Source organism: Tympanuchus pallidicinctus, unplaced genomic scaffold, assembly GCF_026119805.1.
Source record: "Tympanuchus pallidicinctus isolate F22 unplaced genomic scaffold, pur_lepc_1.0 scaffold19, whole genome shotgun sequence".
NCBI classification, from domain to species: Eukaryota; Metazoa; Chordata; class Aves; order Galliformes; family Phasianidae; genus Tympanuchus; species Tympanuchus pallidicinctus.
In genome coordinates, this window is record NW_026294710.1 from 4,139,500 (window position 1) to 4,164,152 (window position 24,653).

The 24,653-nt window shown below is 41.5% G+C and overlaps 1 protein-coding gene across 6 annotated transcripts in view; it reads left to right on the top strand.

The window, feature by feature from the left end:
• ATXN7L1 (ataxin 7 like 1) overlaps positions 1-22,389 on the top strand; it is a 108,771-nt gene extending 86,382 nt beyond the window's left edge. For 5 of the 6 annotated variants that reach the window (XM_052680860.1, XM_052680858.1, XM_052680861.1 and 2 more), the window contains 7 exons: positions 3,255-3,337; positions 4,170-4,426; positions 6,513-6,705; positions 7,861-7,982; positions 11,634-12,570; positions 16,998-17,072; positions 20,276-22,389. In XM_052680860.1, the coding sequence (XP_052536820.1) occupies positions 3,255-3,337; positions 4,170-4,426; positions 6,513-6,705; positions 7,861-7,982; positions 11,634-12,570; positions 16,998-17,072; positions 20,276-20,419 (1,811 nt within the window). In that variant the 3' untranslated portion in view covers positions 20,420-22,389. Of the gene's footprint in view, positions 1-3,254; positions 3,338-4,169; positions 4,427-6,512; positions 6,706-7,860; positions 7,983-11,633; positions 12,571-16,997; positions 17,073-19,757 lie in introns of all 6 variants that reach the window. The other variant, XM_052680859.1, reaches the window with a different exon arrangement.
• The last annotated feature ends 2,264 nt before the right edge of the window (positions 22,390-24,653 follow it).

Below are 24,653 nucleotides of genomic sequence, written 5' to 3' on the forward strand. Positions count from 1 at the left end.
TTAATTTGTGAAGGTCTGACTGGCTTACATCTGTTCTCTTTCCTTTCAATAGCCTCCATTTTCTCTCGTGCCATTTCCCTTTCCCTGGCTGCGGCTGAAGAGGTTTTCTGGTTGTTGGTTTTTTTGTTGGTGATGGTTGGTTTGTTATTTGGGTGTTTTTTTTTTAATCTTTGCTGAGACCTGCTGGTTATTTAGGTGAGGAATGCCCCTGCTCCTTTTTGGAAGCATTGTCTTTGGTGAGAGAGAGGAAAGCAGCTCCCTGGCCCCCAAAAAGAGTCTGTAGCTTCCGGGCATAAGTGGATCACTGTTCTTTAGTAGCAAACTGGAAAAAAAATGTTGGTTTTTTGGTGTTTTTTTTTACATATGTTCAGTTCCTGTTCTCTTTGGGATGAAGTTAAAAATACAGCTGCCCAGCTGAAACTAAAAATATCCTTGCACTACCTAGGGGAGGCCTATGAGAATGCTGGAGGGGGACCTTTCTGCAAGGTCATGTAGTGATAGGTCCAAGGGGTAACAGATTTAAACTAAAAGATGTGAAATTGAGGTTAAATGTTAGGAAGACATTCTTTATTCAGAGGGCAGTGAGGCCCTGGCACAGGTTGGATGAGGCCCTGTGTAGCCTGATGTGGGGGGCAGCCAGCCCACAGCAGGGGTTGGGGATGGGTGGGGTTTAAGGTCTCCTCCAACCCAAACCATTCTGTGAGTCTCTATCTGTTATGTCTCAAACAGGAGTTTGACTCTTCTTCCCTTTGTGAGGTTGTAATAAAAAAACAGTAATGATTATCTCTTTTAGCTCATGAACATCTGTTTTCATCCACTAAAAGTAAGAAAAAATGTGGGTTTTTTTTATGTTTGGTCATACACAGATCTTTCTATTATTTCTGCTGAGCTGGTGTAAAAGCCACAGAAACTATAACTATGTGTGACAGATATCAGACCCTTGGTAGATTCTACCAAGAAGTAGTGCCGACTATTCTTCCCAAGCTCACTTTTTGATATATGTCTCTGCCAGTAGGCCAATAACATCGCTGTGAATTGAACGTGATCGTGTTTAAGTCCATGTAGCAGATCACATACAACTAATAATTTTCTTATCTAGAAGGCAACAGTTTATGTATGAGGCTCCTTGGCCTGCAGTTTTTCCTGTTGCGTTGGCTGTGATGTCCTAGCATTGTACTGTAGCTGTGAATTACTGTCTTCATCCTAGCTCTGATTTTTTGTTGTCGTTGTTTGTTTGTTTATAATGAATGTTTAGGTCCTTACATCAGTTGTTGTATTTAAGTACAAGATGTTTATTTTTATCCAAATGTAACACAGCTATATGGTGAAAGAACACCTTGGCAAATGGTTATATTCCATGATCAAGCAGATGCAAACCAGCCTGCCAATTAAACATACCATGTCTACATGCGTAAAGATGATGGTAGATTTTTTTTGCATAAGTAATAACTCTACGTCCGTGGTTTTGTTACAGCTCTGTAGTGCAAAACCTAGAATTATATTAATACAACTTAAAGGGGGTGATGCTATCTGTGATATACAAATACTGAAATATTAACGACAATGGAATATGCAAATATAGCACATTAAATATTAAATACACTTCTAATGTTAATCATAAGTAGAACTCAAATGAGACTTTTTTTTCATGATCTCTGCAAACTTTAAATTCTGTGCCTCCATGACTTAAGGAAACAAGAATTAACATACTCTTTTTGTTATACTTCCTGAAGATGAGACAGATTTAGATAAATTCCGTTTTTAGCATGTCACTAGTAATCTTGTGTTTATGTTTTAAACAAGACTGCTTGTTTTTCAGAGTTTCGGAGTTCACAGTAAGGTTGTATAACACACTGTGCTATTTAGTCTGTATGTGTATTAAGTGTGCTCCGTAGTCAAATTCAGAGGGTGGGTTTGCAAATGCGTTTCATGGCTTCAGAAACAGTCAGTGTTAGAGAGTGAAATGGGAGGTGCCCCTGCCTGTAGCAGGGGGTTAGAACTTGATTATCTTAAAGGTCATAGAATCATAGAATCACAAGGTTGGAAACGACCTACAAGATCATCCAGTCCAATCGTCTCCTCATCACCATTGCCACCACAAGCACTAAACCACATCTCGCAGCTCCTCATCCAGGCGCCTCTTGAACACTGCCAGGGACGGCGAGTCCACCACCTCCCTGGGCAGCCATTCCAGTGCCTGACCACTCTCTGAGAGAAATAGTTCTTTCTTATGTCTAATCTAAACCTCCTCTACTACAACTTGCAGCCATTACCCCGTGTCCTGCTCGTTGCCTGGGAGAAGAGGCCAAATCTCTCTTCACCGCAGCCTCCCTTTGGGAGGTTGTAGAGAGCAATGAGGTCTCCCCTGAGCCTCCTTTTCTGCATACTGAACAATCCCAGCTCCCTCAGCTGCTCCTCATAAGACTTGTGCTCCAGACCCCTCACCAGTTTCGTTGCCCTTCTCTGGACACATCCAGGGCCTCAATGTCTTTCCTGTAGTGAGGAGCCCAAAACTGAACACAGCACTCGAGGTGCGGCCTCACCAGTGCTGAGTAGAGGGGGATGATCACCTCCCTGCTCCTGCTGGCCACACTATTTCTAATGCAGGCCAGGATGCTGTTGGCCCTCTTGGTCACCTGGGCACACTGTCGGCTCATGTTCAGCTGAGCATCAACCAACACCCCCAGGTCCTTCTCTTCTTCACACTCATCCAACCACTCATCCCCAAGCCTGTAACGCTGCATGGGGTTGTTGTGGCCAAAGTGCAGGACCCGACACTTGGCCTTGTTGAACCTCATCCCATTCACCTCAGCCCAGTGATCCATCCTGTCTAAATCCCTCTGAAGGGCCGCCCTACCCTCAGGCAGATCAGCACCACCTCCCAGCTTGGTGTCATCTGCAAACTTACTGGGTCCTTTCCAACCCAAACCATTCTCTGATTCTATGATTCTGTGAACTTCTTGGGACATGGCTGAGTGTGTGTGTAGACCACTCTGTTGAGTGCAACTCCATAAGTAAGCAGACTTACTCCTACGAAGTCTGTGACTAAATAGTTTGAAGCACATACGAACAGAAAAAAATGCACAAGTGGCTGAGTGTGATGCACATGGCACCATTGTGGAGCACTGGGGTTGGGAACAGCGCTTCAGGCTGAGCTTGGCTGCATTAAGTATTGTTAGGCAAATATGGTGCTCTGGCTAAAATTCCTGAAATAATCTACTTTTTCTCCTTTTTCCTCCACCTTCATCAAACAGAAAGAGAATTTGACCCAAATAAACACTGTGGAGTACTGGATCCTGAAACAAAGAAACCTTGCACAAGATCGCTCACCTGCAAGGTATTTTTCTTAGAAGATAAAATATCAGATGCTTTGTTATAGTTTAAATCCTACCACAGTAGTTTGAGAGGTCATACCTGCTCCTGTCTTACAGACAATGGGTATGGTATTCAGACGCTGTCTTCAGGTAATTCTTTTGAGTAATTCTGTTTCTTTGAATCAGAGCCATCTGCATTATTCTGCTGATATTTCTGGAGAGATGTTTTTTTCTTGTCATTTTGTTATGCAGAAAGCATTAATGTTTCACGTAGAAGCACAGAAGTTATTTTTAGTGCTCCCTTTTCAACTCATATATGCAAAAATGCTGAAGTATAGTCACTTGAGTAAAAATTTAACATGATTTTCATGTAAGAAATTATTTGGAGGCTGCTCTACTGACAATGATGGGTCTTGTTAAAAAGTAGCACCAACGTAAGATGTTTATAATGACCATTTGTATGTATAGCTGGTGCCTCAAGGTAGAGGTGATCGGTTACATTTGCTTAAAATGTATTCACATTTTTCAATCCACTGAAATCAGTTTTTCTTTGTAAGTTAAGAGCCGCAATGGCGTTACTTCTTAATATTTTAAAGTTATTGGAATTACACTTTCTGTCTTGGAAAAGGTAAGTCAATGGATTCTGTTATGAAAATTCTTGCAAAAGTAATTTCTTAAGAAATGATTTCATAAATTATCAAATATAATATGGAGTAGCAGTTTTATTTCCATAACTGTGGCTGAAGTTGCTTGAAGTAGATTTTTATCTTTTAGAGTTGTGGTGTATCGGAAGTATAGAGGACTCATAAACAATGTCATGCACACACAAATGCTTTTTAACCACCCTATTTTTAGACTCATTCACTTAATCATCGACGAGCAGTTCCAGGCCGTAAAAAACAGTTTGACATCCTTCTAGCTGAACACAAAGCTCGATCCAGGGAAAAAGAAGTTGCAAAAGACAAAGAGCATCCACCATCGGCAAGGGAAAGCTATCAGAGCCAGCCCACACCAGCACAAGACTCTCTGTCAGGATCTTCAGTGAACTCTGGACAAGAATCTAAAGTAACATCTCCTGCAAAATCTAGACCACCAAATTCTGTACTTCCAAGGTAAGCAGTTCTCCAGCGTGAAGTGTTGCATTCTGGAATTGCTGTAAGAAAGGTGCTAGTTCTTTATACAGCTTATTTTATAAACATTTAGTGTTTGGGCTATTGCATGATAAAACATACCTTCATATGAGGATTTCTCTTAGCAGTATAAAGTAGAATATTCTTACATTAATGTAAACCCATCCATGGTAGTCTGTGATCTGGTTGGGACTGGGGTAAGGAGTGGTATCTGTCTTCTGCTCTGAAGCTCAGACTAACAGCATTTTTTGGCTAAGATGGGTGGTAGTAACGAGGAAGGTTATAACTGAATCATTCTGACACATTTGGAAGTGAAAGTTGCTTATATGAATTGAGATATACTGCTGGCAAAATTCTGTACAGTTGTATAGGAATGTTTTATGCAGAAATGTCACCAACTACATCAGTGGAATGTCTTGAAGAAAGGTGTGCTTCTGTGTAGATGACAGTGTAAGCAGCTTAAACCCATCCGAGTCCGCCCATGGTGTGTCTTTCACCGCTGTGGCAATTTTTCTTAGGACAAAATCAGAAAGACAACATAAACTTCCAAAAACGTACCTTTAGAAGAGCCACTATGAAGTATTGTAGCTACTGAATTCTATTCTACCCTCTGGGAAACTTCCCATTTGTTTTGTATGGCTTTTTGCTTTTGGAGAGGGTTTTTAGGTACTCCTGATTTTTTCTGGAGTGGATAGAGTTAGGCTGGTTGGTTTTGTTCTTGTTGGCATTGTTTCATATGTCATGTCTTTGCAGAAGTCTTGGTCAGAATTAGGTACTCATGTTTGGTCATCCAAATGAAGTCCCTCTTTCAGAGTCTTATCTCCAGTTCTACAGACAGCTATTTCCATTTTTTGTTGTGCGTTCATCAAGTCACAGTGAAATGTTATTCACTCAGTGGCAGAGGTGAATCTCACAGGGCTGTGGATGAATGAAAGAATAGGAAAGTTGATGAGAATTCTGTGTAATTTCTATTAGAAGGCTGACCTTACACAGTGCTTACGTGCAGAGGAGCATAGAGGGACAGGCAGGCGTTAGTTTTAGTAGGTGTTAGAGTCAAAAAAACAAAACTGAAATGTGGTTCAGTGGCAGCAGAAGAAATTACAAAGAAAAGATAGTCGTATGCAAGGAGAAGGATTTTAGCAGTCATATGTCATGGTGGTACGATTTATACTTCTGTTTCTCCTGCAGTGTCTCTGTTCTGTCATCTTTCCTGTTTTTACAAGCAGCCGTGCCAGAGGAAAGCCTTGCTCCCTGCTGTGAGTCAGCATACAGCCTACAGCTCTGCTGGCAGAGGTTATGTGGCTGCTGCCTGCTCCCCCAAGCAATGTTTGCTGGTTGCCCTGAAAGTGACTTCTCCTGACCGGGCCACCTCTTCCTCAAGGCTGAGGAGCACTCACACAATCTATCCCATGCACCAGCCAGCAGCTGCAGCAGTGATTTTCAGCTGGTGGACGTTTTTTAACAATCCCAGCTCAGTTCAGGAGAGGGCACTATCTACAGCTTTAGTGGCTGATAGCCCAAATTCACTGGATGAGGAAGGCTGGTTTTGGAGAGCTTGTTTTTCGTTTTCTGGTTTTGCTCAGCACAGGTATTTTGTCCAGCCATCCCTATGTTCTGCAGAGTCCTCCCAGTGACTGTGCATACTGAACTGACTGTGGAGGGAGTAAACTAAAGACTCTTGTTGTATTTAGTATGCACGTTTCAGTAAGAAATAAATGTGATAGCTGGACACTTGGGATTAACAAAGTAGTGGAGTAATGGCGCTTTGTGGGAAGATTTTACATATCTAGTTTTGTTTGCACATGTAATATATTTTGCATCTGTTGAGATCTTAAACTGAACTTTTTGGTGGATTTAACATTTCAGGCAATACAAAGATACTTCTGTTAATGTCAACTTGGTGATAACTGTTATATTCTTGCAAGACCAAATGTCAGCTGTTCTTTATCCTTTACTGTCCTTCTTTCCATGATCGTTTATGGCATAATTTACTTCAAGGCTTGACTCAGGCAGGTACCTTTGCAGGGCTGTTGAATGCTGGTAATTTAAATGTATCTTCTCTTTCTAGACCATCATCTGCCAATAGCATAAACAGCAACAGTTCTTCAAACCACAGTGGGTATGTACCAGAACTGCCACTGCCTTCCATGGGAGGAGATTTAACTAGTAGATTGTCCAGTGATGAAGGAGAAGTGGATGGAGCTGAAGAATCTGAGAAATTAGACTGTCATTTTTCTGGACACCATCCCAGACCTCTTGGGGTATGTCTCTCTCGCTGGCATGCCTTGCTGTTACTCTTAAGAAATTAAAGAGGGGAGGAAAGAAACGTGCTTTGGTAAAAATGTAAGGAATGGGAAACTATTCTGAGTCTGTATTACATTTGGCAGAAAACTATGGTTTGAATGGGAGCAGGTAGGAGAAGACTGGTCATTGCATATGATAGTTAAACATTGCCGGGGTGTGGGATGGGATAAGGAATAGAAAGTAAAGTTCTCCTTCTAGTTTTCTTCTCAGTAGTCTGAGAAGTGTAGTTCTGCTGAACTGTACAGTTGCAGTGTTTTAAATGTGACGTGAACAGACAATTTGTTGTCATACATAGCTCTTATGAAACTACCTTGCAATTGGTTATAGCTCTAAAAATCATATGGCAGTGAAGAGCTATTATGGTACTTGTTGATCTTTGTAGCATGCTATGAAGCAGTAATTAAATATCATTTATGTGAGTGTATGTGGACATAGGAGCTATTGCTTCATTCATCTAAAAATGGAAAGTAGAGCACAGCATAGCCCATCTGCTCTGGCAGTGGCTTGAGAATGTGTTCCTCTGGCAGCTGTTTTTGTCTTTCTCCCATGCTACTAGCAAACTTTATTGTAAGTCAGAGAACCTCGTGTCACTGAATTTGTAGTATGAATTTGTTTACGCTGTACAAACAATGGGAAGAAACAATGGGAGAACTCACCAACACCTGAGCAGCTCTTTCTCACAAAGATCAAGCCAAGGAGTAAAATCAGTGAAGACTTCATTTATGTGTTTTCCTTATGCAGAATAAAGTGTGATAACTGTGACATTGTCTGTATTCCTTAGGGAAAAGGAGAAATTTTGTCTGACCTCAGTGTTATTAGCCAGAACTGCTTCTTTAATAGTAGCTTGGCTTTTGTATTCCTTCCCTGTGACACATAGGTAGGTACCCGACAGTAAACTGAATTGTTAGCAGAATACAAAGTATACTTTAGGCAGAAATGTTACGTGTGTATTTCATACATCATGAAAAAAGTATTTATGCTGCAATAGAGAGAAATATCCCTTTAAAGCTATTTTGCTATACAAATTGCAAAGATGTTGCAGGATCGATAAATGGTCGTTCTTTTATAGCATAGAAACTTTTTTAGTAACATTGAACGATCTTTTCTTTCAGTTCTGTTCGTATGGTAGTCGCTTAATGGGAAGAGGGTACTATGTCTTTGACAGAAGATGGGACCATTTTCGATTCGCACTCAACTCCATGGTAGAAAAACACTTGAATTCACAGATGTGGAAGTAAGTGGGAGTTTTACACGTGGGCATAGCTCAACATCTTTAATTCTGTATAACTACTAAATGAAACGCTCCATGGGATTTGTTTTTGACATTACCTTTGTGTTAAGTCATGCCTGTAATACAAATACAAGATTTCTTTTCCACTGAGGAATATGCAGCACAAGAGTGCAATCACCTATTCTGATGTGTGGTTCTGCCAGATTTAGAACTTTTCTGTAGTCCCTCCAGTCTTGGGATGGGGGAATAATTCAGTAGCTCTGCTAACATTTAAGTGCATGAGAGCTTGGTGTTCTCTGGGCTTGGAGGTATGTCATGATATCATGCAGTTTTATAACGCAGGTTGGATTTGGCCTGGACTTTTATATTTGTGTCACACAGCCTTATCACCATTCAGACTTTTCTCAGTGAGGCTTGTGTTGTGTGGTAAGAAATTCAGTATATACATAGGTTGCTCTTAAAGTAATGCCTCCTGTTTATTTCCATGGAAACTACAACATACCAAAAGCACAGGAATACCATTTGGTAGAGCAAATTCTCGGCTATAAAGCACTGTTTTTCATAGTCACCACCATTTGCCAAGTTGCGTGGATGAGCTGATTGAGACACTCTTCATTTCATGGTGTGACAGCTGTGCACCAACCATCTGAAATGGAGCTTGTCTTTCACATCACTGTTGCCTCTGCTGAAACGCACTACTCAATGCCTCACTGTGCTCATATCCACTGGTTGGTCTCCATCAGCATTCAACAAGTGTCAGTGAATGTCAATGGGTGCCATTTTTTCCATGTGACACACCTTTACTTCATCCTCACTTCCATGTCAGACCCCATTCTGTCAGACTGCCTCTCTGCTGCCATCTGTCACATGGCAACAAAATGTAATGGGATATTGGTGGGAAGGTTCAGCCTCTACTGCCATACCACCAACATCTGCCTCTGATGTCATGGGCCAACATAATAAAATAGAAGGCGTTACTTTCAGAGCAATCCTCATATTTGCTAATGTGTAAAGGAATGTGGACATTTTTAGTCCACAGTGCCTTCAAGACTCACCAGCATTAGAGGTCTTAATTTTCTGTTTTTGACTCCGCATTGAAGCACCTCTGTGTGATGTATGCAGGTTGCAATCACTGTATGCTTAGGTTACATGGAAACATGAAAACAGACTGCACTACACAAAGATTTTTTTTTAATATATATTTTGAAAAGGCTCGTGGGATCTGCAGATGTGATTATTATTATTTTTTTTTAATTCTGCAATGGAATATGCACTCTTCTTTCCGTGCAATTGCTCTGAAGTGCAGTGTTTCATGTCGTCGCTGTTTATTATCAGGACTGTATTATATTCATTGGATGCCAGCCATTACATAAACAAGGTCTGATTTTTATTTATATAAATTATTGAAGTATTGAACCACGGCTTGTCTAACTGACCTGGTAACTGGGTGATAACAGTGCTGCTGTACTTGGAGACATCATTTGGAAATGGGTGGATTTGCCATAGAAGGGCCACTTGCATCTGTTTAGAGACAGATCACACTTGGTCCAGAATGGGTTCCTTTCTTCTACTTAGCAATTTTGGCTGTTAACCACTGTCTGCCACCTCCTACAAATAAAACTAATTTTGTTTCTATAAATAGGAGAAGTAGAACTTGTTATCTGTTGGCTTTGTATGTCAGGCGAAAAGACATTCAGGCATCTGAGGAAGTAACACCAAGTATCATTCCTTTCATGAAAAGCTCAAATAACTTCTGCAGTAGTTGTGTGATACAAGAAATAAACAGGTCTTGTCCTGCTCCCACTAAATCCAATTGTAAATGTCTTCCCAAATTCTAGCTCTTAATGCAGCCTCTAATATTTGAATGGATTCCATCCATACTTAGTTGTCTTTGTAACACAGGAACCTGACCACTTAATCCTTTTTGTATCCCACTGTTGTCCTCCGTCCTTTGGACTGATCCTTTCCTGTCTTCCCCAAGCAGAGCTGTGCATGAAGCTGTTATGTTGTAGTGGAGCTAGTCCAGCCCTAGCTGTGGCTCATCCAGCTGAGCCAAATGGTAAAAGGGGCACAAGGCCATATTTTGAGAACAATAACAACATCTACAGAGTGCTTTTTACAACTAGTTCTCAGTGTATTTTACAAAGGCGGGTAAGAGTTACTGGCTTTCCTTTAATAGTAGACTGAGGAACGGGCCTGATAATTGCTTTGTTCATAGCCCCATAGGAAGTCACAGGCAGTAGGACTTTGCTTATTTCTGAGAGCACAGTCCGTGTGCAAACCCTTACTCATTTCTGTCATGAGCAGGGCTCTGTTTGAGAGTCTCTACAGGAAGAATACCAGGAGAGAAGCTGGTTAATTAGGATTTGATTTATGGTAAAACAGCAGAGGATTAATTTTGTCATAAACCATACCCTGTGCTGTTTTATTGTACTTAGCTGAGGGCAGGCGTGAGTCTTTACAAACTGAAGAGATGTCAGTACTGGGGATTAACAAGGGCAGAATTATGGTGCTCTGTGGGTTCTTAACAAAGAGGAATAGGATTAATAGTCCAAATAATGAGGAAAAACTCACATGATAATTTTCCAAGAGACATTATGGAAGACTGTTTTTTGTTAACATTGGACTGGATAAAGATGATGTACTGTTGGTGGTGGAATAGAAAGGAACTTAAGTACATTCTACTGATTTCACAGGTAATATCATTAAATTTTATTCTCAGTATTCAGCTAGTCATACAGTTTATCAAGTGTTGTTTCAGGTTCTGTCAGTCTTTCAGTATCAATGAAATGAATGACTTAACTAGTTAATCCTGTCCACATGAGCTCTTGAGAATGGTACTGCGTTGAGGCAAGGATGAGCCATTGACCCGTTACCTCCTTTTCCTCTTTAAGCTTGGTGATAAGTAATTCACAGTCCCCAAAACTGACTCATTTACTGCCCTCACAGGTCTGACCTGTGCTCAGGCTAATTCTGAAACTCTTCTACAGCTTGAACTTTCAGGCAAAACTCATGCAGTGAATGAAGCATATTGTTTAGTATGTTTGTAGACTCCACCGTCAGACATTTCAGACCCCTTGCCCTTGCTCTGCCCTTCTTTTTTTTTTTTTTTTTGTAAAGTAGAATAAAAAAATGAGATAAAATTTGTAAGAAGGTGGTTAATTGTAACACCATATATGTAATTGCTACGTGGGACATGTGTGCAGAAGCTCAGCTCTGGTTTAATAGTGGAACTGCACAGTTCAGTGGTGATGTTCCATGCACAAAACATTGCACTGCATAGATCTTCACCTAAACTTCTGTTACATCTCCAGTGCCTTCATGGAAAGAGTGTCCCTCATCTGAACATGCATTTTCTTATTCTATAATTCTTAGAACATCAAAACACACGAGCTTTGTGACAGGCTTTTGAAGTTTATAAAGAAAAAAATCAGGAGTGAAAGTAAGCTGCTATAGAATGTGCAACTTGTTTCAAGTTGTGCATATTAAAATATGTCTGGTTGGCAGAATAGGAAGCAAAACTACAATGAATCAGATCTGCCTTTTCTTTTCTTTTTTTAATAAGTTGGCCTTTTCCAGGAATCTTCTCTTATCCGTATTGTTCACATGGAAGTTTTTAATGCATCTAAATCTCTTTTATTCTTTCCCGTGTAGGAAAATCCCTCCTGCGGCAGACAGCCCAATGCCTTCTCCAGCAGCACACGTCTCCACTCCCTTTCCAGCGTCCGTCTTACAACCTTTCAGCAACCCCAGTGCAGTATATATTCCGTCAACACCTATCAGCTCAAGAATCACTTCTTCTTACATAATGACATCAGCCATGTTATCAAATGCAGCCTTTGTGACGACATCGGATACAAATTCCATTATGTCACACACTACAGCTTTTCCTCATGTGGCTGCAAGCCTAAGCATCATGGACTCGACCTTCAAGGCGCCATCAGCTGTGTCACCAGTGCCAGCAGTCATCCCTTCCCCATCCCACAAGCCATCCAAAACAAAAACCAGCAAATCCTCAAAAGTGAAAGACTTGTCATCTCGTAGCGACGAGTCTTCAAGTAACAAAAAGAAAAAGCCGCAGTCATCATCATCCTCGTTATCTTTGCAGACATCTTCCTCGTCTTCATTTTCAGGGTCCCACAAAAAGAACTGTGTCCTGAACACCAGTTCGACTTTGAACTCCTATCAGGCCACATCTTCCTATAACAGTATGTCTGTGCACAATACAAACAATGGAACAAGCCCACTCAGTGCCAAATTGGAGCCCTCAGGACGGACTTCATTATCAAGTAGTTCAACAGACTCAGTGAAACACATGAGCATGGTAGTAAGCAGTATTGACTCTTCTAATCTGTCTGTACCTTCTCTTGTGCACCATTCAGGGGACCACTCCCTGGGAGCACATAATGCAGTGTCTTCTCTACCCCTTTCTTTCGACAAATCAGAAGGAAAAAAACGTAAAAACTCTAGTTCTAGTAGCAAAGCCTGTAAAATCACTAAAATGCCTGGTATGAATAGTGTTCATAGAAAGAGCACTGCCAACCTTATTTCTGCGGTGCCAGATCCAACAAGCAGCTCCATCTCTCGGCAGGTAAGGGACCCTTCTGGTTATTTTTTTGCAGGTCATGTTTGACTTACTCGAAGTAGTTCTTGCATTATGAACAAGAAAATGCAGTGTTTGCTTTGGGTTGTTTTTCATCAAACAGCTGATTTTCTGTGTTCATACAGAAATGTATTTGTATTTATTTTGTACAAATCATAGGGACATGCCGAGGGGGGCAGAGGAGGGAGGAAAGAGGTTTTTTACTCTGCTGAAATATTTTAATGAGAATTTTTATTCAATTAATAAAATAGTCATTTGTAAATTTGAAAGTGAAACTAAATGTCAAGAACGGATCAGTAATTTTTAGAAATCAATTTCCAATCTTAATTCTCATCTCTCTGAAATAAATTGTATGTCATTAAAGCTGGGAGATAAGAGTCAGCATTTCTTTTTTTCCCGTATTTGTTGCTGATTCGTTGTTTAATGTTAATGTTAAACCTCATTCCATTTATGCAGAGTGCTTACGTTGTGCCTTTTCCTGTGGGGGAGGCCTGGGACACGTGACTTCAGATGCTGTTTCCCGTTTGAAACCAGGAGAATCAAGAAATTAAGATCTTGACCAGATCACCTTTAATTGACACTTGCTTATCTTTTAGTGTGAACACCTTCAGAATATCGAAGTTGCTGCAGCAGATAAGGTTCCTTCCTCATCACTAGCAGTAGAACTTTGGCTTTTCTTTCAGTGATTCTGTGTATGCACAACAGTACATGTTAAATTTTGCTGAAAAAGCTGCCAGTGCTATCTTTAGTATGATCTTCTGGTTAATTCTGCCACTGTGTCCAGTGCAATGCTGTGCACAGAAAACAAAGCTTGCACTGGCCTCTGGGTGTCAGAAGCACAGAGAACAATGTCAGAAAACCCAGAGAAAGTAGCTTAGGACAGGTTGGTTTGTTTCTCAGCTATTGTGAAACTCTTCTTTCGCAAGGATGTTGTGCATGAAGTGGAATTAAGAAATGGAGAGGGTAGTGTCCAGGGCAAGGCAGTCCATGGGTGACAGCAGGCAGCAGTGGGAGAGGAAGGAGGGAATGAAGAAATGCTAAATGCAGTGTAACAGGCAGAACGAAGGCCTCAGGATGGCTTAAGATGTCTGTTTTCTCCTTCCTGCTTCCAGTAGAGGTGCAGCTGAGATTATTGAAGTGGCATTTAAAAACAGACTACAGTATTGTCTTTCCGCTTAAATCCTTTTATAAAGCCCTTTATCATTTTAAATGTGTCTTGCAATCAGAATTAATCTTTAAGTCACTGAAATTGTTGGAGAATGCTGTAAATTCGTTGTTCAGTCACACATCTGATGTTTGAAATACGTGTGTGCCTAAAACGTGGAACTTACCCTGAGATACAATATCTCAAATGGGAAGAAAAAGTAAGTACAGGCTGTTACTTTGGTGCAAATACTGGCAGGAGAAAATGGATTGCATCGTCTTTTCACATTGCGTAAAGTATCTGTAGCTGTTGTAGTCTGGAGAAGTCTTACAAATACGTGTGATGCATGTAGGCTTGTGCGATACATGTGTGTGTAAGGAGGTCTTATGTTCACATTCTGAGTCTCTTAGTGATTGGATGTGTGCCTATAGGACATTCCTGTGCCAGTGTGGGATATATTTCAGCAACTCACACTGTAATGGCAATAAAAAACCATCAAGGATCAGTCAGAGGCCTTTGTTAATATGTTGCTAATTCACTCTATAGTTTTCCCTTAAGGAAAATGTGAGATGTGTGAGATGATGAACAGTAGACATATAGGTGTATGTATGCATATATGTGTGTACATGTAGAAGTCATCCGTTGCTGCTCACGTAGCTGTCCTTGGAGCTGCACTGGCTGTCTGGTACAGCAGTGAGGTGAAGCTGACAGTTTCAGGTGTCTGGCTCACAGCTTTGTGTCAAGGATGCTGAATTCCTGCTGTTTGTTTGTGCCATAAACAAATGAAATTTGCACCCCCTTAAGTACGTGGGTCTTAGAATATTATGTCCCGTGTGTGGGAATACTAAAACTCTAGAGGATGTAGCACTTGTAGTCAGCTTTAAGCTGTGTTGTTTTGGCTTGCCGTGCGCTAGAAGTGCAATTGCAGTAAGAATTCCACAAAAAATATGGCATTACTTATGTAATAAGTAATAATAAAAAACTTGATGTAATAAGGAAAATTAAATTAAAGAAATACGAATGCAGGAAGAAACTCAAGTGACTGCTGATAAGCCCTGGACTTCTTTTTTTCTAATTTGACCCAGGTCTCCTTGATGGGTAGTAACTGAAAATGCTAAGTGCTTAGCTTTGTAGTAGAGTTTATTTTTAAAAGAAAGAAGGGATGAGAGCTGTGGCCTCTGGTGTGTGCAGCACCGAGCCCCGGCACAGCTGGCGCCGTCTTTGCTCTCCTCACAGCGGCCTGCGGCAGCTCAGCCCTCTCGCAGCCCTTCTGCTGAGCAGCGCAGCCCAGCAGCAGCCGGCAGCACTCAGCCCTTCATCGGGGCAGCGCAGTGGGCAGCTCTGGGGAGGTGGGCTGTGTACTCCACGTGATTCCAAGACCTCTGCAAGCCTGTTTCTCAGTGAGTGCTTTTCTCGTTGAAAAAATGGAGCACCTCTCCTGTGAGGAAAGGTTGAGGGAACTGGGCCTGTTCAGTTTGGAAAACAGAAGGCTCCCAGGAGACCTCATTGCGGCTTTCCAGTACTTGAAGGGAGCACATAAACAGGAGGGGCAGTGGCTGTTCACCAGGGTGGACAGTGATAGGACAAGGGGATGGTCTTAAACTGAGACAGGGGAGATTTAGGTGAGATATTAGGAGGAAGTTTTTCACACAGGAACGGTTTGCCCAGGGTTGTGGATGCCCCATCCCTGGAGGCATTCGAGGCCAGGCTGGATGTGGCTCTGGGCAGCCTGGCCTGGTGGTTGGCGACCTGCACATAGCAGGGGGTTGAAACTGGATGAGCATTGTGCTTCTTCTCAACCCAGGCCATTCTCTGGTTCCATTCTATGTTATTTGCTCTGTTTTGGGCAAGGATTTTATGAATATTGTCATGGTGGTTATAGGGAGGAAAGGTCTGGGAGTTTGCCATAGTGTTTGGAACAGCTAGGAAAGATTTTACAGGGCTGTGTATCTGTTCAAGATTTGCATACTGAAGAAAAGCTGAATGTAATGCACTGCTATCTAGAGAAGAAGAGCTGTGACATTCAGAACTGGCTGAGGGGGAGCTGGGTGGGCAGGCAGGGGCTGCCCCTTCAGTCTTTGTGCCATTGCTTGGAAGTGCTATAGGAGTCAGCTGTATGCAAAAGCACTGCCCATTTCTTCTGGGTAGGAAGTGAACAGAGAAAACTCTGCTGAGCAGTCGTTGTGAGGTGGTAAAGGTGTGTACAGGGAGCTGCAGGCTGCTCTTCAGTGTATGTATGAAATGAGAAATAACAAATGATGCTGCAGAAGGGAAGGAGAAAACTGATGTTGATGAAAACTCTGCTGGCCACTGCCTGAGTCCTGTCTATTCAGTGAGAAACTTGCAGCTGCATTTCTCACTGCGTTCAGATGATGGATCTTTGTTACCTCATTGTCAGGTGATTAAAGTTGCCATTAGTTCAGGTCCATCACTGATGTTAATAACTGCTCATATCTGGTCACTTGCCCATTGTGAGCAGGTGTCCCTGGTCACTTTTGGTCGGTCTCATAACCCCTTTGATTCAGTAGCTCTCTTCCCTCTTGTGCAGCAACAGAAATATCCACCATGTGTTTATAGGTTGCTACAAAAAGTTCTAAAACAAACTGCTCCAGAGTGCTGTAATCTTTCAAGGATTTAAGTACACAGACGGAATGTTGCAGTATTTTATTTAAGCACTTCTAAAATGTATGTACACGTACTAATAATGTGCACTTATTCCCAAATTCTGTGATCCAGTAATGTGGGACAATTGCATGTTCAAACCTCTGAAGTTTGATTCTGCTGGTTAATATGTGCTTCTTTGAGCAATGCTAAACAAAGGCCACGTGGAAGAAGATGCAGTAAGACAGGGTGTGCCGTGGTGCTCAGCCAGCTGCTCTAAAGCCATGTGCCCCAAGGAGAGGGCAGGGGCTGTGGGAGGAGGCTCACTGTGCTGTCATTTGCTGGCCTGCTGACAAAGCGAGTGTGATGAGCACACAAACCAGTGCTCCTGGCCACAGAGGTGGGATTTTACAACCTGAATTCCACCAGAAAGCATTTCTTAATGTTGTTTTGTAATCTCTGGTAGTACTGACGTGCCTTCAGAGTTTATGGCTCTAAGAGATAATTTTGACTCTGAAGAAGTTTTGGGTTTTTTTGTAATAGCAAAATACCTGTGTTCCAAATGCAAATCAATTAGTGCCACTTTGCTCAGGAAAAGGAAAGCCATTACCAGCGTCTGCATTCAACTGACAAACATGTCTCTCAATGCTGCTCAATTAATGTCTTTCAGATTGGAAAAAATAGCAGTGTAGCTTTGTCACAATCCAGTCCTTCGAGTACATCAAACCCAGTACACAACAGACAAGTAAGTTGTTTTTTTAAAAGTGCACTTAAATAGTTTGTAAGTGGTGATTAAATATTTTCTGTTGCAAAGCCTTAAAATACGTTTTCTTTATAAATGCAATTATTTACAGAAGCTTTCTTTCAGTGAACTAATATTAGGTTTTTTTCCTCTCGCTTAGTGTTTTTCCAGCTATTTTTCCCTCTAAGATTTATGAATAACAAGTTCTTTGCTTGTTTTCCACCACCTATAATACGCTTCACATTGGCTTATCCGATGCCCACTAGCTGTTGCTTTGGTGATAAAAAAAGCAGCAGCAGCAGCAACGTGTCTCTGCAGGATCCAGCTAAGCTAGCGTGTGTTTTCCATCCCGCTTCCCCTGCTGGGTTGGATGGCACAACAGAGTCCCAGGCTGGCACAGAAAGGACAGTGTTTAAAAAGAGGCAGAAATGAAAATCAGCAAAGGGAAGGCAGAAACAGGATGGGGAAAGCAGAGGACTTGACCGTTCACAGAAACTAATCTGAAAGTGTAGCCTGCATTCTTCTCAGACTTGAGAAATCCTTAGTGCTCCCACCAGGCCTGTTTATCGCACAGACTGCTGGTCAGGTAATTGTAGTAAATTCTGAAGGTCAGCTCTTTTGTGTTTGGCTCTCCAAATTGAGTCATCTATCAAGAATTATCAGGATCCTCATTTTGGAAAAGGTTTCCACCTCAGCAAGATGTAACCACAGGTAAACAGAAATGCCAGCTCATTTCTCTGTTTGACCAGTCAGCATTTTAGAATCCCATGTGCATTCTGAGTACACCACAGCATAGTAGTTCCAGATGGTTATGCTGCTTAGTTTCTGCTCTGCAGGTGCAGCACAAGAAAAGTAATTATTGTGGTGGTGACAACCCACAGCAGTCTCACCACTAAAACATGTTCTGAGTCACGATGAACTGTCAAAAGGTAAAGCAGTTCCACCCCTTGCACCCTTGGTACTGAATGCAAAGGAGTGTACGTGTGACAGCACTGCACTGAAGGGAAGTTAAGTGGAAGATATCTTCGTACCACAGCACTCGTAGGGACTGGCAAGCTGCTGTGTGAGACACTTTCATCCAGCTACCGGTGACAAACGTGGGATAAAGCTCAGCTGAAGTGTAGAACTGGTTTTGTTTTAGCCCTGTGCTCCTGCATGAGTACAAAATGCACACTGCCCAGGTGACGGTGCTGGGATCTGTTGCCTGGATCCCGCAAGGAAAACCTTACTGGGCAACACATTAATTTTGTGGCAGCTATATACAAACAGAGGCTACCGGTAAGCTTTTCAGCTGCCTGTTTCCATGACTTTATCAAAAATAGAAGTGTTTGCTTGTTCTAAGCTCTGCAGACTGGTGTTAAAAATACATTTCTGGCAGCTTAGTAGCTGTGCACGGAGTTCAGAATACAAACACAAAGGAAAATGAAGATCTGTTAAGCTTTATGAAACGTATTGTTCCTGTTTGGGGTTTTTTTTCTGTGTTAACTCTGACACAGGATGTTAGTGCTTGGAGCCATGGTTGCTTCCCACTGCCGCATCAGAGCTGCTTTGCTGACAGCTTTGGTTCTCCAGTCTGGTGAAGGAATAGCCTCTAAATAAAATTCTAGTCTGAAGCTGAGCTGTACTACTTCTTTATAAAAAGTGTTATTAATTAGGTAACATAAGTGGATCTGCAAATGTATTCTTTGGCAGTCAGTGTACCGTTGGGGCCTGAGAGAGAGCCTGAGCTCTTTTGCTTTTAATACTAGTGCTGATGTAACCACGATAATCAGAGTCCAAGTGATGCAATGTCAGTAGGCAGAGAGAACGTCAGTTACTGCACGGAGTTTTACAGCTGGAAAAAAACAGGCATGTATTCCTGAGTGCAGACCTGGGAAGCAGGCAGAAGTGGCGTGGTGTTCTCAGTGCTGCTGTGTGGGACCGGTGGCACTCCATGCCTGGGCCTGCTTGCTGTCTCCACTGTGTTAAACTCAGTGAGTTCAGCTCACACGGGTTGTTCCCAATTTGTGTTTACTTGGAACTTTCTTGCATCTAGTTGAGAACTGAACAGGAGCTTGTGTACATAAAGGTGCGCCTGGTTTTCCAGCTGTTGTTGCTGTAATAGAAAGCACTACTTTTCCTTACAAAATCTTCATCATTTTTAGTAAATGTGAATGGAGTTATAGTTTTACAATCAAATTCTTTGTGCCTGTAGATACTATATGTATGTTTAAGACTTGTTTTGTCTGGATTTTGTCCTTCTAGGTCTGTAACTAATCGATGTTTTTTTCTTCATAGTGCTTTTAAGTAGATCATAGATCTCAGTATGCAGTGGTTTATGAGTACTGAGTACCTACCTCTTTCTATGAAGGGAAGGTGCCAGTGTGTGCTGGATGGGGCTTCCTAAGGCATGAAAATGTGCTGTGCAGAAAGAATGATTCTTCAAAGTTACTGTCTGATTGCTGCTCTTATTTCTACTGATACACTGAGTTAATGAACGTAAGATTCACTAAAGCTTTCTAAAATCAGATAGTCTCAAAAGCAAATACCCAGTTTACTCAAAGCAGTTCTTAGAAGTCTGTAATGTAGTCAGTAAATTGGGGTGGACGTGAAATAAGTTCCTGGTCTGAGTTCTCTCGGATGCAGATGTTGTTGAAGCATTATGTACCGAAAGATGTTTTCTGAATCTGAACTTGGTTTCTCTTCTAGAAGACATCAAACCGGACTGGTAGAATAAGGACTCTTCCATAACACGGAACAGGAACCAGCCTATAATCTCTAGCTCTCAGCAGCCCTACTCCACAGGGTTTTTCTTTTCTATGACCTGCAGATGGATTTAACCTTTTATGAATTTGTGGTTTTAAAGAGAATCAAATTTGCAGAAAACTGTAATGGTGATTTGTTCAGTTTTTCACTTTGTATTTGCCACTGATCTGTGCGTTCTGCTTGGTTATGTTTCATGCCTTTTCAAGCTGTTAGCGTTGCAATGCTCCCTTTGTTTCCTTACCAGAATACGGTGGACATTCCAAAAACAAAGCAAATCAAAAAGACCGCGATTTGAATTTGTTTAAAGGATCTCCAAATTGTTTCATAGAGTAAAAATTACAGTAATTCTGTATTTCAGCTTGTCCCGCGGATAAATATTGAGTGCATTTCTTCGTGACTCGCAAACAGCTGGGGCACTGCAGCCTTAGGGATTAACCCTGCCTGGTGCTCTCTACCTACAGCATTTAGTGCTTTCAGTGGGAACTCTGAGTGTTCGGCATCTTCCGGGATCGATCGGAGCGCAGAGGATTTCTGCACCAAACTGTAATGGATGTTATCAAAGGTTCGACACACGAAATCCCCTGGGAGGAATTCTAGACCCTTAAGATAACAGAACTTGATAACCTCAGTAAACAGCTTGAGTGTGCGAGGACAGGCGTTGAGCAGATTGGCTTGCGTTCATAGAATTGCACTGACAGTGTTTCTTATAGGATTACTGAATAATTTTTTAATAAAACACAGATTTTATAATCAGGAAGCCAATGCTAGGTACTGGAACAATAGTACGGAGGAGTTGATTTTTATTTCTACAGTGTTAAAAGTGCACTTATATGCTGGTTTATTTACATCTTGGGGAAAGGCGAGAGACTGCAAATAGGGAGATTATTACTACTTTCTTTTTTAAAAAAAGAAGGCTTAAGGTAAATTTTAAGACTAAAAATGTTTAAGCAATTATAAGCAAGGCTAGACCCTTTGAAAAAAAAAGTTTAGAAATATTCTTAAAATAAATTTTTATAGTGTTAATTTTGTAATAATTTATGTTTTGCTATACTTCAGAGCTAACTGACCGTATAGTTTCAGAAACAGTATGAAACTTAGGAAAGTTTAAGCAATGTTTATATTTTTAAAATGTTCTTTGAATTATGTTTTTATTGTACATTTCTTCAGACTGAAAAATGTGTACATATCTTTGTTATTTTTGCACAATTTTTGTCTCGTTCAGTTTTAGGAGCAGTACTATGTTGATTATTTTTTTTTTTAATTTATTTTGAGTTATAAAACCGCAGGAGTTTATCAGTCTCAGTAACAAACCATCCTCTGTAATCAACGAGCGGCTGTTTCTGGTTGTTGAGGGAAGAGAGCGGTGGTGAGGTGCAGAGGTGGCTTCTGAGGAGCAGCGCTCAGCAGGGGCGGAGGAGCGCCGTGCTGGTGCTCGGAAGCTGCAGCTCTTTCCACGCCTCTTGGGATTGGAAAGCTGCAATGTGGAGCCTGTCCTTTGAATGCTGCTGACTTGTTCCGTTTCATCCGGCTTACACCTGGCAACACTGGGGGAAGTGAAGCACCAAGTAAAAGCCCACAGTCTTTCATCGTCAATAATCATTATTTAATTACGAGTATTGAAAATTTCAGCCTGAGAAGTGAAATGGAAGCAAACGTTTGAATAAAATGGATATAAACTGGACCAGCCTATAATGCATTATTAGTGTAGCATTCACTCGGTAGTTCTTTTTCGTTACCCTTTGCCTGAAAATCTCGTGGTTTGTTTCCAGCAATAGAGGCTCAGAAGCTTTGGTTGTTGACATACGCAATGCATAGGCCCGTCAGCCATAAAAAGCGACTTGGATAACTTGTATGCCTTCTTTTGTATCGATGTAACAATTGTAAATAGTGCTGATCGACCTTTGTAGAGAATAGTTTATACAGCATATTCTATTATTGCTGATTCTCAGTGAACTATTGTTTTAAAAAAAAGAAGAAAAAAAGAAATTTTTCTATTTACACCTTATATTTTGTTATGCTGTCGACCCATGGCACTTTAACAAAACTCTGTGGGTTTTGCATAGCTGGTCAGTCATGGGGTATATTAAATAACTGTTGTTGCACAGAAATGAATTTGCACCTGCTATATTGTGCTTTCCTACTACAGATTTTAGAACCTTTTCCAGAAGACTTTTGAAGAAAGCATGTCCAATCATTCTAAGAAAGAAATGCCATACTTGTACAGCCAATTTCTTTTCTACAATCCATATTTTGTAACACTAAGTATTTTCATTCTTTGTCCTGCACCTTTATGTATTAGCAGTATCAGATAGAATCCATTCCATGCTTGTGATAATTGTAAGCGGAATAAATGTCTAAAGTAGGTGTAAATAGTAAATTCTATGGCTTACAGTTTAAAAAAGGAAAACCAGAACAAACATGTATCTGATTGATACTGCCATGGTTCAACACCGGGCCTGGAGATATTCTCTAGTGAGCGATTGTATTTTTGTTTTTTTGCTTTATTATTATTATTATTTTTTTTTTTTTTGTAACATGGCTTTGTAAATAAAATAATTTATATGTTTGTAAGAAACAGGTGAGTTCTGTCATTATTTGTCTTTGCAGAGCAGGAGCGGTGTGTGTTGCAGGGCTGCCCCTTCTCTTCCCTGGGGCTGACGTACAGAGCACAGTTGGATGGCCGGCACTGAGAGGTTGTGCCGGGGATCTGCCCAGCTCCCTCTGCAGGGCTGAACTGATCTGGAATTATTTTTGGCACTCGTGTCTAAAATATTCCTGTGCTTACACATCAGATGTATCCTCAGCGACTGAGGGTTTTATACTGATCAGTCGTGTTTCAGTTCCTCTGCTTAGCTGAATGTGTTTTCTTCTTGTCGGTGTAAGAATCAACCTCAGCAGAGCTGCTGGATTTGGGAATTCTGACTTAGTGAGCAGTGCAAATATGTAACCAGTCTTTTTTACTGTTGTTAATTCTAAAAACGCAACTTCTGTCTCTAAGTGCTACGACCCTTGTTCTGTGTGAAAGCCTGCTCCAGTTACAAATGAGACTTACGCTGTTCGGTGCCTTGTCAGCATTGCTGGTTTTCCTCTTGGCAAACTTCTTCTGCAGGTCTGAGGAACGCGTACCCTTCATGTTTCTCCTCTTAGGAACAACAATTTTGCAGATACTGCAGGAAAGAGACATCATTGCAGCATGGTCTTGAAAGCAAGAAATCGAACTACAAGCTGGGGTTGTGTTTGCATACATTTAGAACAGGCAGAAGAGATGGCAAGCTGCCCTGGCTTACAGGAAACAAAAGTAGGAAGAAGACTTTACCTTCCAGCTGAAGAGCGTTGTGTGTAATGCCTTGCTTGTTCTTGATGCCTGTGGCAGAAGCTAATCCTGAACTTCCTCTTTACCGCACAGTACGTTTGGGCTGCTTATATTTTGATGTTTCTTTTTAGTGTTGAGTTTCACCTTTTCAGTACGCTGTAGAGAAACCAAACATCATTTGGTCACAGTGCGTGTTGAAGTTTCATCTGACAGAGTGATCTCCATGTATGCCTGAAGACAGCTGAAGAGACACTGTGTTTGTGAGATGGTATTTCTTACAGGCATTAGGAATCAAGGCTACAACCAAGAAAACAGATGATTGCAGCCACGAGTTACTGGTTGCTTGCCATCATCTGTCACAGCCAGCAGAGGTCAAGGGCCCTACATTTATTTTCCAAATATGACTGAGTCATTTATTAGTGCTTGCAGCTTTGCTGTCCTGGTTTACAAGCTGTTCTCTGTTTGGTTTCCCACACCCTTTTGGGTTATGCAACAAGTATTTTGCTTGCAACAGTATTCTCCTTTTATCTAACACGCTCTAAATGCCACCAGTTTCAGAGGTAAGCAAATCACACCAGAACTTATTTTATTTATTGCACTCCAGTTCTTAGGCTTCTGTTTTTACCAGGGAAATAACTTTTTTTAGAAGAAAGTCATTGCTGTCTGCAACCAGTATCTGTTTTACTCATCCAAATCTGTCAGGACTGACAATTGGAAGCCACGCCAATTACTGGCTCCAGAAATGTTTGGAGGCGATTCATGCAGCACATTCAAGCTTTTGAACACAGTGTTTATTTCATGCAATTTTTTCTGCTGTTTTTCTCCATGAGAACCTCCTGAAAGGTGTGACTCCAAACGAGTGCAGGCCTCTTTTAAAACTTAATCTCCTAGGCTGAGGGCAGCTGCAGCTGGTAACTCAGTAGCAGGCCCTGGTTTCACTTTCAGCTGCAGAACGCACAGTAGATGGCATGCATGCTCTCCTGTTCTCATTTCGTAACGCATCACAAATTACATGAGCTGGATTCTCCTTTTTTTGGGTGGGCAGAGGGGTGCCTTTTTTAGTGGGAAGGGCTGACCTGCAGGAGCATAAAGATCTGTGAGCAGCTCTCCACAGAAGGAAGAATTCTAAACAACACATAACGTGCTGCCAGCTGCATCAGTATTTGACTGGCAGGGGAGAAGGGGCAGATGGGCATTTTTCCAACTCAGAGGGTAGAAGACTGACTACAGCTGGCAGCACGGCTGCCTGCAGGCCCTGCTCCTCCTCCTGTCACTCTTCAGGACTGTTGGTAGTCTATGCAGTCCAGTGCAATGAGGCAGAAAGAGGAGGCTGAAGTTATAAGCTGTATTCTACAAGAGGCTCATCTCCTGCCACAGCAGCTAGTAAGTAAAAGTCTTTTAGCAAAATTCAATTGTAAATAAACAACCACACAAAAATAGAAATGATCCTTGCGGTTGTGATTAAAACTTAATTAGCAGCAGCATTACTGTGATGAAACCAGAGGTCTTTCAGATGCGTTGTCAAA